Below are 18,610 nucleotides of genomic sequence, written 5' to 3' on the forward strand. Positions count from 1 at the left end.
ATATTGACATGAGAATTTTAAATAAAATATTAGCAAGGAAATTATAGCAATATATCACAAAGATTATACACCTATGACCAGGTTGGATTTAGACCAGGACTGCACAATTGCGCTTATCAGTAACAAAAACAAGAAAAATAATCTGGTTAGATCAGTTGCAAAAAAAGCTTTCAAAACCCCTTCCTATTTAAAATATAAGAAAGCATAGGAATAAGTGGAGCCTTTCTTAAAATAATAAATAGTATGTAACTAAAACCAAGGACAAGCATTATCTATAGCAGGAATAAAATAGAACCCCTCTCACTAAGGTCAGGGGTGAAGCAAGAATGTCCATTATCACTGCTATTAGTCAATATTTTAGCTATAGTAGTAAGAAAAGAAAAAAGAAATTGAAGGAATAAAAAAAAGGCAATGAGGAAACAAAACTATCATTCTTTGCAGATGTTAAGATGGCATACTTAGAGAATCAACTAAAAATAGTTGAAATAATTAAGAACTTGTGCAAAATTATAAGATATACAATGCTGATAAATCATCAGCATTCCAATATACTACTAGCACAAAATAGGAGGGATAGAGAAATTACATTTAAAATAATTGCAGATTACATAAAATACTTAGGAGTCCGCCTGCCAAGACAAACCCAGGGACTATATGAATACAATTATAAAACCCTTTTTACACAAAGATAAAAATAATTGGAGAAATATTAATTGCTCATGAGTAGGCCAAGCCAATATGACAAAAATGACGATTTTAATTTAATTTACTTATTCATTTTTATACCAAGCTACCAAAGAATTACTTTATAGAGTTAGAAAAAATAATAGTAGAATTTGTCTGGAAGAACAAAAGGTCAAGAATGTCAAGAGAATTAATTAGTGTCAGACTTTAAACTATATTACAAAGAAATGATCATTGAAACAGTCAGGTACTGGCTAACAAATAAAAGTGGTGGATCAGTGGAATAGATAAGGTATATGCCTATATCAGATTGCTTTCTGTCTTGGGGAGGTGGGGAGGGAAGGAAGTGAGAAAAATTTGAACCTCAAATCTTACAAAAATGAATGTTGAAAACTATCTTTACATGTAATTGTAAATAATAAAATAAAATACTACTATATTAGGTATATAATACATAGTAGTAAATGACCATAGTAATTTAATGTTTGATAAACCCAAATATCTAAGTTTTTCAGGAAAAAACTCACCATTTGGGGCAGCTAGGTGGCGCAATGGATAGAGCACCGGCCCTGGAGTCAGGAGTTACCTGAGTTCAAATCCAGCCTCAGACACTTAACACTTACTAGCTGTGTGACCCTGGGCAAGTCACTTAACCCCAACTGCCTCGCTTAAAAAAAACAAACAAACAAACAACAAAAAAAAACCTCACCATTTGACAAAAACTGCTGGGAAACTAGTAAAACAGTTTGGAAAAAACTAGGCATAGGCCAACATCTCACACCATATACCAAGATAAGTTTAAAATGGCTAAATTACTTATGCATAAAGGATGATAACATAAGTAAATTAGGGGAGCATGGAAAAATGTACCTGCCAGATCCATGGATAAGGGAAGAGTTTATAGCCAGACAAGAGAAAGAGATAATCATGGGAAGTAAAGTGGATAATTCTGATTACATGAAATTAAAAAGGGTTTGCACCAAGAATATGAATGCAGCCAAAATTAGAAGTAAAATGAGAAACTGGAAAGGAGTATCTTACAGCAAGTTTTCCTGATCAAGACATCATTTCTCAAATATATAAAAAACTGAGCCAAATTTCTAAAAATATGAGCTGTTCCTCAATTGATAAATGTTCAAAGGGTATAAACAGGCAGTTTTCAGAAGTCAAACCTATCAATAGTCACATGAAAAAAATGCTCTAAATGATTATTGATTAGAGAAATACAAATTAAAACATCTCAGGGATATCTTTTCACACTCATGTGACAGAAAAGGGAAAAAGAACAAATTCTAGAAACAATGCAGAAAAATTGGGACACAAATGCACTTTTGGTAGAGCTGTAAACTGTTCCAGCCATTCTGGAGAACAACTTGGATGCTCAAAAGACTATAAAACTGTGCATAATTTTGACCCAGCAATAACACTAAAAAGGACCAATTTTAACAAAAATATTTACAGCAGCTCTTTTTTGTGGTGGCAAATAATTAGAAATTTAGGGAATACCCATTAACTGGGGAATGGTTGAACAGATGGTGGTATATGATTGTGATGGAATGCTATTGTGCTATAAGAAATGACAAGCAGGACGGTTTCAGAAAAACCTAGGAAGACTTGTATGAACTGATCCAAAGCGAAGCGATCAGGACCAGGAGACCATTGTACACAGAAACAGTAGTATTTTAAGGATAACCAACTGTAAATGACTTAGCTACTCTGATCAAAACAGTGATCCAAAACAATTCCAAAGAACTCATGATGAAAAATGCTATATACCTTGAGACATAGAACTGATGAACTCGGAGTGCACTTTGAAGCGTACTTTTTTTAACTTTATTTTTCTGGGTTTTTAAATGTGTTTTCTTTTGCAGCATGACTAATATGTATATATGTTTTGCATGACCTCACATGTATAATTGATATAATATTGCTTGCCTTCTCAAGGAGTGTGATGGGGCAATATATTGGGAGAGGATGTGGAAAGTAGAGGTTTTTTAAAAACTTATTTGTTATTCTTTATTTTGTTTAATTATTACTATTGCTATTGTATAGGATTTTAGTTGTATTATTCGTTAAATAAGTTTTTGTGGCATAAAGAAGTAAATCAGAAATTAGAGTTTCAAAAAGGGAATGTTAATTTTTACATGTATTTAGGAAATATTTAAAATAAATCAAAATATTTAAAAATATATCTGTCAGAAAATTCCTCTTATTTTGTTTCCTTCTTTATGAATCCACCCATTTTCCTAAAGATTCTATTTTATGAGGGTACCACTATCTTCTTGCTTATTCAAGTTCCATCTTGAAGTTGTCTGGGGCTCTGAGAGGTTGAGTGACTTGCCATGGTCACATGACCATTATATCAGAGGTAGGACTTGAACTCAGGGCTTTTTCCTGTTTCAAAGTTCATCTCTATATCCACTGTTCTACAGTGTCTCATTTTTCATCATCGCCTCAAGTAATTCAGGCTGTAACATGAAGTTTCTTATTTAATTTTGTTTTTGCTCTCTCTCTATAGCTAACATCACTGTAATATTTTTTTTCCCTTTCCCTTTCTTGCTTGGAATTAGATGTCACATGTGGTCTGTTTTAGTAACATAGTGTTTTCACATGTGAAGTTTGCTCAGAAGTCAGGTGCTAGCTGTTTTCAATCTGTCTTTCAGAAGTGATTCAAGATGATATTTCCTTGGAAGCCCACAAAGTTAAAACACTTCATTCTAGTAAAATGACCACTTTTTTTTTTTTATGGAGTCAGTGAACCAAGGCTGTCAGTGAAAGGTGAGGAAGTTTTTGTCATTAAAGGGGAAAAAAAATGAAGCGTATAGGTTTTCAATTTAACAAGTTCTCTCTTGTTACATCTTGGGATTCCACTGGGCTTTGGAAACAGGTCAGGGATCATAAATAGTAACTCCATAGTCTTCAGTATGACAACATACAGCCAAGAGACACTTAATAAATTACGTCATTGATATTGACATACTATTTTGCTTTTATTTCTTTTCCTCGTAGTGTATGAAAACATAAAACAGAGACACTAAATTCTTTATGTGAATTGACAAAAATGAAAATCCAGTTAAAGATCATAGAGTTGGAAGGGTTCTGGTATGGCCTTCATTCTACACATATCTTCAGACAGATGTCTCCAAGCATCCCAAATGGGATCTTCCTAGTCTTTTTGATCTCTTAGAAGGTTGATTTCATAAGTAACCTTACTTGTAGCCCAAAGTTCTTCTTCATGCTTAGCTGCTAAGGAGGCATTCATTCTCTTATGAAAACTGACCCATTGCCTGCCTCCTTATGATAACTCTCCACTCACCTAATTAAGTTACCTCTGTCACATCTTATTCTCCAAATCTAAAATCTCAACTCTTAAACTTTGTATCATAGATTATTGTTTTTAGACAGCCTTTGTTTATATTTCTTACTACCTTAATTTGTACTATCTTCAGCTTTTTGAGATCATCTTAAAATGTAGACTCCAATGACCTGGTTCATGCATGTTAAACTCTTTTAAGTGTAGCTGAATGTCATGTTAACTTTTGTAATAATCATGCCATATATTCTTTCTACATAGTATGATTCTAAGAACTTTTCTTTCTTTTTGGGGGGGGCAACATTTGAGAATAGTAAATATGTAAAAAATAATAATAAATATAAATAATAAAATATAACCATATGCTATTTTTTATAATAAACTTTTTTATTTAAAGTTTTGACTTCCAAATTCTATTCTTCCTTCCCTCCTCCCCCTTTGCTCTCTCCCCTCCCTGAGGCAGCAAGCAATCAGATATAGGTTATAGATGTCATATGCTTTTTTAAAAAAAGGATAATAAAGAGAAGTGGTTTTCAAATAGTTGTTCAGAGTTTAAAAAGGATTTCTTGAAAAAAGGATTAATGTTGGAAATGTTGAATTGTTGTATACTCCATTGCCTCTGGGACCCGCCTTGTCACTGTGCCAAGGACTGTGGTTCTCTAACATTAAAAAAAATGTATAAAAGTTTCATGGACCTTGAAACTTTGGCAAACTCTTCTTTATAGTATTTTGAGAGGGATGGATGAAGAGGCCAAAAAAAACCTTTTTATCTTGGGCCAGACAATTTTTAAACTTCCTCAAAGATTTAGAGGCTTACCTATGTCAGAGTTTAAAATATAATGAGTATGCCCCCCTTTCATAAATCCTAACTTATTTTTATTTATATTAAAAATGACTGTTCCTACTAGCATCATTATCCCAGATGTACAGTGTTGTTTTGTGTATTGGTGATACACGGACAAAGACTCTAGTTACTATACCAGTATTGGTCTATTTTTGCAGAGTATAATATTAATCAGCAATCAACATGCATTTATTGAGCACCTACTATATGCTACACACTATCATAGTAGTGCATTGAGATGACTTAGCAGATAAAGGGCTGGGCCTGGAGTCAAGAAGATGAATTCAAATCCAGCCTCAGATATTGACTATATAAGCCTGGGCAAGTGGCTTAACCTATGTCTGCCTTAGTTTCCTCATCTATAAAATTGGGATAAGAATAGTACCTTTCTCCTAGGGTTGTTGTGAGGGTCAAAAGAAAAAATAATTGTAAAGTGCTTAGTGCCTGGCACATAGTAAGCACTACATAAATATGAGCTATTGTTATTATTATTAATCATTTCCCAGGGTGGTTGTGAAGACCAAAAGGCATCATATTTGTAAAGCATTTAGCACAATGTCAAGTACATTGACGGTGCTTATTTCCTTCCTTTCTAGTCAATTGGGATACAAAGACAAAAAGGAAACAACTGAGTGTGTATGTTATTATTCACTCTTTGAGCCAATTCTGATGAGAGTAAGGTTCAAACATTCCCAATAACTTCCCTCATCATCTTCCCCTCCACTGTAAAAGCTCTTTTGTACCTCTTTTATGTGAGATAATTTTACTCAATTCTACCTCTCCCTTTCCCTTTCCCCCAGTGCTTTCCTATTTCTCACCCCTTAATTTTATTTTTTTAGATATCATTCCATCATCTTCAGCTCACACCTATGTCCTCTGTAATCCTCCTAACTCCTTCTAACTGCCCTAAATAATGGAAAAGTTTTTAAGAGTTTGTAGTATCACCTTCCCATGTAGGAATTTAAATAGTTTAACTTTATTGATCCCCTTATGATTTCCCTTTCTTGTTTACCTTTTTATACTTCTCTTCAGTCTTATATTAGAAAGTCAAATTTTCTATTCAGCTCTGTTTTTTCATCAGGAATGCTTGAAAATCCTCTATTTCATTGAATATCCATTTCCCCCCAAAGGGATTATACTCAGTTTTTCTGGGTAGGTGATTCTTGTTTATGATCCTAGCTCTCTGGAATATCTTATTCCAAACACTTCTATCCTTTCATGTAGAAACTGCTAAATCTTGAGTTATCTTGACTGTGGCTCCACAATATTTGAATTGTTTCTTTCTGGTTACTTTTCTTATTGATCTGGGAGCTCTAGAATTTGACTTTTATTTGGCTAGGATTTTTTATTTTGGGATTTCTTTCATCAGGTGATCATTGGATTCTTTCAGTTCTAGGATATCAGGGCAGTTTTCCTTGGTGATTCCTTTTTTTTTCTTTTTTTGTGAGGCAATTGGGGTTAAGTGACTTGCCTAGGGTCACACAGCTAGTAATTGTTAAGTGTCCAATGCACCACCTAGCTGCCCCTCCTTGGTAATTTCTTGAAAAATTATGTCTAGGCTCTTTTTTATATTATAACTCTCATGTAGTCCAAAAAATTATCTCTCCTGGATCTATTTTCCAGGATAGTTGTTTTTCCAATGAGATATTCTATTTTATTTGATTTTTTTATTCTTTATTTTATTGTATCTTAATGTTTTATAAAGTCATTAGCTTCCACTTGCTCAATTCTAATTTTTAAGGAATTATTTTCTTTTCTTCAGTTAGCTTTTGTAGCTCCTTTTCCATTTGGCCAATTCTACTTTTTAAGTTCTTTTCTTCCTTCCTTCCTTCCTTCCTTCCTTCCTTCCTTCCTTCCTTCCTTCCTTCCTTCCTTCCTTCCTTCCTTCCTTCCTTCCTTCCTTCCTTCCTTCCTTCCTTCCTTCCTTCCTTCCTTCCTTCCTTCCTTCCTTCCTTTCCTTTCTTTCTTTCTTTGGTGGGGCAATGAGGGTTAAGTGACTTGCCCAGGGTCACACAGCTAGTAAGTGTCAAGTATCTGAGGCCAGGTTTGAACTCAGGTCCTCCTGAATCCAGGGCTGGTGGCTCTATCCACTGCGCCACCTAGCTGCCCCTATTTAAAGTTATATTAAGAGGAATTTGGGAGGGCTGAGGTGAATAGGAATTCTTTTCTCCTCTTCTCCATGATCTTGGCTCCATCCCCTCTGATGTTCATCCTAATAGTGCCCCTTCTGCCTTGAACTTCATAATCATATTGCATAATATCATTTTGCCTGAGCTTTTCCTCTCAGTCACAAGTTGTCTTTTCTCCTCTTATTTCCCAGAATTCTTCACATTTTTTTGCTTTTGGCCAATGATTGTGAATTTCCTGCCTTAGGTCAATGGTTGTGATTTCCTACTTCTTTACTGTCTATTAGTACTGGATTTGGCCAATTCCTCTTTTCTTTCCCATCCTCATTCCTATCCCATGTGCTTATCTGTAGGCTTGTTATTCTTGTTGTTTGTTGTTCAGTTCTGTCCAACTCTTCATGACTCCATGGACTACAGCACACCTTCTATTTTCTGCTATCTCTGCTTAATACATAGGCTGAGAGTAGCTTAATTAAGGGCTTTCAGCAGCTGGTGGCTTAGTGGACAGAGCACTGGGCCTGGAGTCAGGAAGACCAGTTCAATTTCAGTCTCAGACACTTAGTATAGCTGTGTGACCCTGAGCAAGTCACTTAACTTCTTTTTGCTTTAATCCACTGGAAAAGGAAATGGCAAACGACTATAGTATCTTTGTCAAGAAAACCCCATGGACAGCACTGGCCTGCTATGACTACCATTAGATTAAAAGTGCTTCTCAGTCCAAGAAAACCCTCTAGTTTGAATGGTGGTACTCAGAAAAAGAAAACTTTGTAGTATTAATTTTATTTTTGAAAATCCAATATTTTTATACTCAGTATGAGAATGTTTTGGTAAATTAACCCTGCCTTTCATCTGATTCATTCAGGAGCATCAGACAATTCAATTTCCTACATTTTTGTTTTGAGTTTAACATTTGCCCTGTTAATGTGAAAAAGAGCTGAGTTTTAAAATCCATACAGAAAGTACAAGAATTTTGGGAAAAAAAAACTTAATATTTTAATTAATAGAGTATGCTCATGGTCTCTCTGTGTGGCCAGCGAGATGTTGTTAGCCAAATGTAACATTGGATTTTGTTTTGCTTTAATCAGAGAGGCTGGTGGTGGTAGCTGAGCATTGTGAAAGGAGCCTGGAAGAATTACTCCGAGAGAGGACACCTGTGAGGTACTGGGTAATATCAGGACAATCAGGAGGGAAAAGGGCAAAAACTGGCAAAAGAAAAAGCATTTTAAGTGAAAATTGGAGCATGCTGTGTTTTTTTTAATTGCTTAATAACAAAATCCCAGGGCATTTTTTTTTATTTCAGGAAATTTAATATACAGATTCTATAGCTGTTCAGTATTAACATTGTCCAGGGCTCAGGAAATGGCACTGAGGCATGTTCAAACTCCTGAACAAATGAGTTTTTAGGAGGATATGTTTGAAAATGCCAAGTCTCTATAGTGCTAGGCATTTTAAGGATTTGAGAGATTTGCTTAAAATAGATCATTTTATTTAGAATTATTTAGGAACCAAGATGATTGTCTGTGGTATTTAACTTATAAAGCATATTTATTGTAACAAGAGAGAACTTGTTAAATTGAAAACCTATACGCTTTATTGTTTGCAAAATACTTTATGTGTTATCTCATTTGATCCTGAAAAGAATAGGTGAGGGAGATGTTGTTATTATCTCCATTTTACAGATGAAGAAACTGAGGCAGAATAAGGTCAAGTGACTTACCCAGAGTCAGGAAGTCAGGTGACCTCTGGCTAGGATTATTATTGCTATGAGTCATATTAAAAAGCCCTGAGACTGTACCAGAAATGTTAGCTATAGCAATAAGAGAAGAAAAAGAAATTAAAGTAATTAGAATAGGTAATGAGGAAACAAAACTATCAGTCTTTACAGATGATATAATGTCATACTTAGAAAATAATAAAAACCTACTTGAAATTCTTAACAACTTTAGCAAAGTTGCAGGACAGAAAAATCAACCCACATAAATCATAAGCATTTCTATATATTACCAACAAAGTCTAGCAACCACAGAGACAAAGAGAAATTCCATTTAAAAATCACTGTAGATGTTATAAAATATTTTGGAGTTTACCTGCCAAAGCAAACCCGGGGAGTATATGAACAGAATTATAAAACACTTTTCACCCAAATAAAGTCAGATATACACAATTGGAAAAATATTAATCGCTCATGGGTAGTTGAGCCAATATAATAAAAATGACAATCCTGCCTAAATTAATTTATTTATTTAGTACTGTACTAAACTATCAAAATATTTTATAGATCTACAGAAAATAATAACAAAATCCATCTGGAAGAATAAAACCTCAAGGATGTCAAGGGAATTAATGAAAAAAAAAATGTGAAAGAAGGTAGCCTAGCCCTTCTGCAATCTTGTGCTACTTCTCTCTTTCTCCATGATCAAACACATTTCACAGATAATAGCTCAGTAATCACATCTGCCATATTCCCAGGATATGGGCCCTTTAATTATCCAAGAGAAGCAAGATGCTCTCCTACCATCCTTTACTTATCTTTTGTATCAGCTCCCTATTAGCCATTTTTTGCCAAAAAGCCTTCTCTTTGGCAGAGAAAACAGAAGCAAAGTAAGAGTTGAGTTGTCTCTTCTGCCTTCTTTTGTCTCTCTGTTAACTCTGTTAACATCATGTTCCACCTGAGCTAAAAACAAAACATGTTTTTTTTGTCCTTAACTTTCTTCACGAACTCTTCCAGGGCTTTAACACTCCTGACACTATTCCTAGTGGATACAGGCATAATGTCGATACCTCCTGGAGAGTAGTGAATACTGGATTTGTCCCCTGTCCTCCCCCTCCCCTCTTCCCCTCTCCCCCAACCTCAGGGCTTTTTTTGTTAAGGTTATAATAGTTTTATGAAAAAATTTTAAAGCATCGTTCTATTGTTTTTATTTTAAAACATTTTAATAATAATAAACATTTTTATTTAACGTTTTGAGTTCCAAATTCTCTCTCTCCTTCCCGCCCTCTTTTCATCCCTTCCTGAGGCAGTAAGCAATAAGATATAGGACATACATGTGCCATCATGTAAAACATTACCATATGAGTCATTTTGTATAAGAAAACTTGAATAAAAGAAAAAAAATGAAAGAAAGTGAAAAATAGCATGCTTCAGTCTGTGTTCTGTCAATATCAGTTCTTTGTTTGGAGGTGGATTGTCTTGGATTATTATATTGTTGAGAATAGTTAAGTCATTCACAGTTCTTCATCAAACAATATTCATGTCTCTGCACAACGTTCTCCTGGTTCTGCTCACTTCACTAATATCAGTTCATTCAGGTCTTTCCAGGCCTTTCCGAAATTTTCCTGTTTGTCATTTCTGATAGCACAATAATAGTCCATTACAATCATACACCACAGTTTGTTTAGCCATTTCCCAGTTGATGGACATTCCTTTGATTTCCAGTTCTTAGCCACCGCAAAAAGAGCTGTACAAATAGGTCTTTGTAGAGCTTGTACAAATAGGTCTTTTTCTCTTTTTGGGGATGTCTTTGGGATATAAGCCTAGCAGTGGTATTGCTGGATCAAAGGGTATGCACAGTTCTATAGCTCTTTGGGCATAGTTCCAAATTGCTCTCTAGAATGGTTAGATCTGTTCACAGCTCCACCAGCAGTGTCTTAGAAGAATGCCTTGCATGTAATAAGTATCTAAAGAATTTTTTCCCCAAGGTAACTCTTAATATTAACATACTCAAAATGGAACTTACTATCTCCTCCTCACCCTTATCCCCTTTGCTCCCCCAAATCTTCTCTTCCTACTAACCTTCCTCTTAAGCTCTGTGGCATAATAATAATAGTATTCATGTAGCTATTACTTTCTGCCAGGCACTGTGCTTAAGCGCTTTACTATATTTTCTTATTTGATCCTCACGAAACCCCTAAGAGACTGGTGTTATTATTACCTCCATTTTACAGCTGAAGAAACTGAGGCAAACAGAGGTTAAGTCGCTTGCCCGGGGTCACAGAGCTAGACTGAGGCCAGATTTGAACGTGGATCTTCCTGACTCCAGGCCCAGTGCTGTATCCATTGCACCATCCAGATGCATAGTATGTAGAATGCCTGACGTGGCATCAAGAAGGATCTGGGTGTGAAGATCTAGGTTCCGATCCTAACCCTCTCCCCCAAAAGAGTGTATACTCCTTGAGGATACAGAGCAGTGTCAGGCCTCTCTTTCTATTTCCACTGACTAGCCTTGTGCCTAACACAGTTTTGCTGCTTGACCACATTGTCCTTTTCACCTCAGGTATTTGTGTCCACCCTCATTTCCCTCTAGAACGCAAGCTCCTTGAGGGCAGAAACTTGGCCATTTTCCATCTTCTTCTTTCCAGCGTGAATGTTTGTTGAACTGGAGGTTGGGGGCATTGAGCCTATCAGCCAACCGGAAAACATTGATTCAGCCCCTGCTCTGAGCCAGGCCAGGGACTGGGGAACTCTCCCCACCTTGAAGGACATACTTGACAACCTGCTACTTTTGCCTTGGTTCTGCCCTGTCACTTCCAACTATGCACAAATGTTAAAAGATGCATAGAGGTATTTTTATCAGGCAAGACTATATAGATTAATGGGAACCTTGCCACTGAACCATATGACCAAAAACCAAAAAACATATTGCTTATGATTTAGAAAGTTGAGGGTCCCATTCCCCTCCCCGTCTTTTTTTTGTCTTTTTTCTTTTTTTAAAAAATTGGCCTACTTGATCACTAAGGAGCTTGTTCCCAGGAAATCCATTAATTGAGATATCATGGTATTAGGGATTAGAACTGGTAATAAAGTAGCATGAGCCATTATTTTTCTTGTACTTTTCAAAATATAGCCAACCCCCAACCCATAATGTCTGCTGTCTTTGAGAGAGTTTCATTAGGGGGGCAGAAGGGATTTTGACAGTATCAATTCCAGGTTATGTTATCTGATTCATTCATCTAAATTAACTTTGTTGAAAATTATTTTACTCTTTCCACATACTCTTTCCACATTGCGTCTCCAATAGCAGAGCTGGTCCCCTATGCAGAGTTGGTATACATCCTATTGTAATTAATTCTGTAACCTGTTTATGGAAAAGTGAGAAGCTGCCCTTATGGTTTATAAATCAGTCCTTTCCAAGCCTGCCAAAAGTGTAAGTCCTCTGCACCTGTGTGAAAGGCTGATATAAAATCAACAGGAAATCTCCCAGTAAATTAGGGTTGCAATTTGAGACTTGTGATTTTGGACTGTCCATCTGTCCATAGCTGTCGCAAAACTGCAGGCTGCCAGCTGTCTGGTGATACTCATTTGAGACAGCCTTTAAGACTTAGATTACTTAGGAAGGAGAAGGGAACAAACATTTATTAAGCACCTACTATGTACTAAGCACTTTACAAATATCTCATTTGATCCCCGCAACAACTCCAAAAGATAGGTTCTATTCTTTTCCCCATTTTGCAGTTGAGGAAACCGAGGAAGACAGAAATTAAGTGACTTGCTCAGGGTTAAGTGACTTAACCAGGGTCCCACAGTTAGGAAGTGTCCGAGCTGGACTCCAGATCCTCTGTTTCCAAGCTCAGGGCTATTGACACTAGACTGTGCTGCCTTGACTCGATCGGGCCAGAATCAGGACATGCTAATAGTAATAGTATACATTTATTTAGTGTTTTAAGGCTTTGTGAGGACTTTCCTCACAGTAACCTTGTGAAGTGTATAATGAAGATATCCTCATCTTCAGACTTTATCCCGCTTCCATGTCACTCTCTCCCATAGAAAACAGTACCATAGTTTAGGCAGAGTCCTTAACTAAGCAGCCGTGTGTTGTAACGAGTGGAAATGGCAGTGCACAATTCTAGAGCCCAGCAGAAACTGAGGATTCTCCACATCTTTCCAGTCCTGGTGTTCTTAAGGCCCTCTGGAAAATGTGTGCCACATAAACACTAAATCACAATCCTTGCAGCTGTGACCTATGGATATTATCAAATCCAACTACAGGCTAACTATAGAAAAGAAGAGGCCTTTCTGGTATTTGTACACATTATCTGCCAAGCTGCTAGAAAGCATGTAATTTCTCTACTGTCTCATATGGTGCAGCCAAGCAGGATGAAATTGAAGGGAATTGGCGGTGCTGGAGAGCCACGTGTCTTTCCATTGGCTTTTATAGGCTACCTGTGCCAGGGTTCAACTTTGCCAAGTTCCATCTCCAGTTTCTGCAAAATGACCAACATTCATCTGCCTGCAAATTGAGAAGTGTAGAATTAAAGAAAGCTCCCTGAATCGAAAGGCCTCCAAAAGAAGAAAATAAAGAGCTTTGGAGTACTTTGAAGTATTCTTAGATTCTGTGCCTGAGAATTTATTTATAACTGATGCTAGATTCAAGGCATTGAAAAGGGGAAAAATACAGGTGGCACAATTTATCTCAATTTCTCTTCTGAAATGTTTTCCAGAGATTATTAAGCAAGAGACCTTAATCATGCCTATTCCTGTGAGCAGGAAGAATTGTGCGTTTATATAGCCACGTGCCACTCTGAAATCATCCTCCTTGGTTCCTATCACTCCATGCTTATGCTTTTTTCTCAAATCCATAAAAGTGACAGCAAATATAGCACATAGATATTCAGCAGACTTTTGGCACATAAAAGTTTTTGGATTGGCCTTCAGTTCTCAAGGGGAGTAGTACAGGGATATTTCCTTCTTTAATAAAATGTAGTTATCATATATTTCTCCAGTTATGGTTTTGAAAACTTAACAGAACCATCAGCTTTGCAGGGGTATAGTATGTTAAACACAGAGACTCTGATGGGAAGCAGACGTCTGCAGCTGTTTACTAACTTGATGGAAAACATGATCTGACTGACTTAGGTGAGTAAGTTTTATTTGCCCTTATTAAACAATTGCCTACTTATTGAATTGGATACCCCCAAAAGTGGCCTTTTGGGGTGAATTCAGTCCAGTGGCTGGACAGCCACAGATCTCAGTTGTCTGAAAAAGATAGTTTGATCCTAGAATTTAAGATGAGGGGAAATAGCTGGTGGAAGCAGAGCTTTCCTGTATCATGTTGTTGAAGGTCTCTGGTGCCCTTTATTTCAAATTAAGACCGTGTACTAAAGTAAACTTAGGATTTCTGTAATAAAGATCCATTTTTCTTCTTCCCATTTCACCAGTTATGTTGAAGGTAGAAAAACAAGACAAAGTTTAACTATTTAATGTGTTTTAAAGTAAGATTTTCTGTCTTATTCTCTATGGCATGAATTATTCTTTTCTGGGCATTAGGGTAACCTAGAAATTCCCTTTTGCTACTTTTCCAAAGGTTTCTTTCCTGAATAAGTTATGTTTTGTTGAAAGTTTGATGCTAGTCTAAACCTTAGTCATTTGTTTATCTATTTCCCAGAACTACTTTTCTTCTTTTTTTTTTTTTGCAGGCAATAGGGGGTTAAGTGACTTGCCCAGGGTCACACAGCTAGTAAGTGTCAAGTGTCTGAGGCCGGATTTGAACTCAGGTACTCCTGAATCCAGGGCTGGTGCTTTAACCACTGAGCCATCTAGCTGCCCCCCAGAACTACTTTTTTTTTTTTTTTTTGAGATATTTTATTTTTTCCGTTACATGTAAAGATAGTTCTCAACTTTTGTTTATACATGCTTTACAATTTCAGATTTTTCTCCCTCCCTCCCTCCCCTCCCTCCCCCCCTCCCCTAGACAGCAGGTAATCTGATATAGGTTATATCTATATATATCTATACATATACATATAGATATATATATACACACACATATATATACACATAATAACATTAATCCTATTTCTGCATTAATCCTGTTACAAGAGAAAGAATCAGAGCAGTGATGCAAAACCTCAAAATAGAAAAAAAAAACAACAGCACCCAAAACAAAAGAAATAATATGGTTCAATCAGCATCTATACTCCACAGTTCTTTCTTTCTTTTTTTTTCTTGGATTTGGAGATCCTCTTCTATCATGAGCAGAACTACTTTTCTTAATAATATAGTCACTTGTTTGGTTTTGGTAATTAGGAGAAACAGAATTTGTCCTTGATTACCAGAAACAGGATGGAGGGACAGGGGAGGAGAAGGAGAAAGGAAATACTTTTAATCAGAGATAAATACCTTATATAGTTATCTTGTTTTAAGTGAACTAAATTGAGCTTTTAATACAAGGCTATAGCTTTTTGTAAGTGGCTATATATAGTCACAACAGTTAACATTTGAACATCTGAATATTATTTTATTTCTTCACTAATACTATTAAAGTAGTATAGCTCTGTTTATATAGTAACCATCTACAAAGAAAATGGTGGGTAATGGCTGGAAAAATTTGAGGAAAATTTGGATCTTTATACCACTGTTGTATCGATTTGGCTCCTCACTGTCATCTAGTGTGCTATCCATAATAGCACTTATGCTATTAGCATAATCCTTAGCACTGTCATCCCACAAATATGGCAAATTTGCTATATTTACCTTTACCCAAGACATTGATAATTTTTTTCAATTTTTATTTTATTTTACATGGATTTCCATAACAGTATAATTTTAAAAGATGATTACACATGAATCTGCAAATCTATTATGTCCAATTTGCTATTCTTTTTAAATAGGGCATAGAGTTAAAGGTCAAGTGCAAGATCCCTGCTGTGGTCTGCTAGATTTCCAAGTTTCTTTTTTTTATCATAAAAGTATTTTATCATTTTCTAGTTACATGTAGAGATAGTTTTCAGCATTTGTTTTGTTTTATTTTGTTTTGTTTTGTTTTTAGTGAGACAATTGGGGTTAAGTGACTTGCCCAGGGTCACACAGCTAGTAAGTGTGTGTTAAGTGTCTGTGGCTGGATTTGAACTCAGGTACTCCTGACTCCAGGGCCGGTGCTGTATCCACCGCACCACCTAGCTGCCTTAGCATGTGTTTTTGTAAGATTTCTGGTTCCAAATTTTTCTCCCTCTCTCCCTTCCCTCCCCCCTCCCCAAGACATTAAGCAATCTGATATTGGTTATATATGTATAATCACATTAAACATATTTTTGCATTAGAACAAAAGGGAAAAATCTCAAAAAACAAAAAAAAAGTAGAAACAGTATGGTTCAACCTGCATCTAGATTTCACAGTTGTTTTTTTTTGTTTTTGTTTTTCTGCATGTAGAAAGCATTTTCCATCATGAGTCCTTTGGAATTATCTTGGACCATTTTATTTCTGATTTCCAAGTTTCCAGTCACTAGTATTTGGTTGTGGCCTTTAATCAGTTTTTAATCTGATGCAGAGTGAAATGAGCAGAACCAACAGAATAATTTATACTTTAACATCACTTAAAATTGTGCAATTCGGAAAGATTTAAGGATTCTAATAAACTAAAGCAGAGGGTGTTAGACTTGCTACTGTGGCTGGTTAGTACCAGCTTAAAATGTAATTGGGATATTTTAAAATAAATGAGCACAGTAAAACATTGATAATGTTAATTTGTAATTCTAAGTCAGTATGCCCCCTGGTTTCTATTTGAGTTTGGCATCAACATTAATTTCAGAGAGAATCTTATTCTAGATAAACACTGTCTACCTGATGACAAAGAGATGATAGATTAATATATGTAGAATAAGAAATGCATTTTTTGGACATGACCAATGTGGAAATTTGTTTTACTTTACTATGATATAGGGGTTCTGAACTCTCCTCCCTTCCTCCTCCTCCTCCCCTCTCCCTTTCATTAGTCTACCTATGTATTTACCCCACCCCTGTAGATTTGGGGAGGTGGGAAGGAGGGAAAAAATGAATGCTTTATAATTGGGAAAAATTTTTAAATACCTTTATCTTACTATCTCCCTTTTTATCCCATCTAATCCAAAGGATGTTCCTGTGTTAGAGAGAAGGGAAGCAAAAGTAAAAGAGTTAAGTAGCTTCACTTTCTTTCTGTTGTGTGTTATTCCCCCCCTTCTTGACCAGTGTTCGTATCCCTCCTTGGGTTCTCTACTTATCCACAATATTTCTTTTGGAAAACTCTTTTTGCTTTCCTTGTAAGCCTCAACTGATTCTAAGCATTGGGGCTCCTCATATTATTTTCCCTCAATAAATATTTATCTTTTGGGCTATAGTTTTACTTACTGCATATTTAAGTAATAATGATCATAGGTTATAAAGATATAGTAGTGTTAGTTACAGCAAATATACTTATTGCAGCACCCCACAATCTTGGTGCTGGATAGAATCTGTGAGGGCTTCTTGTTCTACCCAAACAATTTCCCCTCAATCATTTAGTTAGTTTGAAGACCTCCAGTGATACCTTATTAATGCCCTCTGCCATCCTGGATATGCATTAAAGTCACCCTCTGCCTGGATTATGGGGACAGCCTCCATTCAGTCCTAGCCACCTTCACTCTTTGCCCCCTCCAAGCCACCCTGCAGTGAATGCTGCCCTGTTAATCTTTCTTAGGGGGTCTCGTATCACTCATCAGCTCAGAAATGGCTCCCTCTTTCCCCCTGAGTAAAGTTCAAGTTTCTCTGTCAGTCATTCAGTGCTTTCCATAGTCCTGGCCTTGTCTTATAATTACTTTCCTTCATATATGTTATGCTGTAGTTGAACTGGACTGTGTCCAGTTACTATTTTTAAAAATTCATTTTTATTTTATTTTTAGATCACAATTCTCTCCCCACCTTGAGAAAGCAAGAAAAATAGAACTCATTTCAAACATGTATAGTCAAGCAAAACAAATTCTTGCATCAGCCATGTTCCCCAATGCTCACACCCCCAAACAAAACAAAGCAAAATACATCTCAGTCATCACTGAGTTCATCATTTGGGGGTCGGTAGTCTATTTCAACATGAATTCTCTGGAATTGTGGTTCGTCACTGTGTTGATCAGAGTTCCTAAGTCTTTCAGTTATTTCATCTTGCTGTCATTCTTAGAAGATCATGATATACTTTTGTATTCATCCACCATTATCTGTCCTTGTTTCCATCTTCTGTATACGTTCTATTAAAATCCAATATGGTTAATGAGTTCTTTGGGTATCTACATTGGTCCCTTTCTTTCCTTCCTTATTGGACATGTTTCACTTTGTGCCCTTAAAATTTCATTCTTGAGAGCACCTTTTCTTACCTGCACTGATTTCTTTTCTCAATGTGACCTAACTCTTTAAAAAAAAAAACCAAAACTTTGAATGCTTTGAAATCTAGTCTTCCCCAAACTAACTAGAGTCACATGTTCAGACTATGACCACTTTTCTTTTTCTTTGTGAAAAATTAAAACATGAAGTGGTCAGTCTTCCAAAAGATTATCATCACTTGAACCTCAGAAACTGGCTTTTTTTTTTTTTTTTAGTTTGAATCAACTCCAAAAGAACTAAAACCCTACACCCATTCCTCAACTTTTTTTTTGTTTTTGTTTTTTTTTCGGTAAGGCAATTGGGGTTAAGTGACTTGCCCAGGGTCACACAGCTAGTAAGTGTTAAGTGTCTGAGGCCAGATTTGAACTCAGGTCCTCCTGACTCCAGGGCCGGTGCTCTATCCACTGCGCCACCCAGCTGCCTCCATTCCTCAACTTTTCAAAATATGAAGTTGTCATCAAATCAGTCAGTCAATAAGTATTTAGTAAGTTCCTACTTTATATTAGTCACTATACTAAGCATTGGGAATATAAAGAAAAGCA

The 18,610-nt window shown here is 36.2% G+C and overlaps 1 protein-coding gene across 4 annotated transcripts in view; it reads left to right on the top strand.

Annotated features, from left to right (window-relative positions):
* Window positions 1-18,610, top strand: part of TBCK (TBC1 domain containing kinase) — a 285,598-nt gene that overhangs the window by 25,192 nt on the left and 241,796 nt on the right. For 2 of the 4 annotated variants that reach the window (XM_043971552.1, XM_043971551.1), the window contains exon 3: window positions 8,053-8,125. The exons of 1 other annotated variant lie outside the window; for it this stretch is intronic. In XM_043971552.1, coding sequence (XP_043827487.1) covers window positions 8,053-8,125 — 73 coding nt within the window. Of the gene's footprint in view, window positions 1-8,052; window positions 8,126-13,746; window positions 13,821-18,610 lie in introns of those variants that run through there. One more of the 4 variants, XM_043971554.1, reaches the window with a different exon arrangement.

The sequence above is a fragment of the Dromiciops gliroides genome, chromosome 6, assembly GCF_019393635.1.
Source record: "Dromiciops gliroides isolate mDroGli1 chromosome 6, mDroGli1.pri, whole genome shotgun sequence".
NCBI lineage: Eukaryota > Metazoa > Chordata > Mammalia > Microbiotheria > Microbiotheriidae > Dromiciops > Dromiciops gliroides.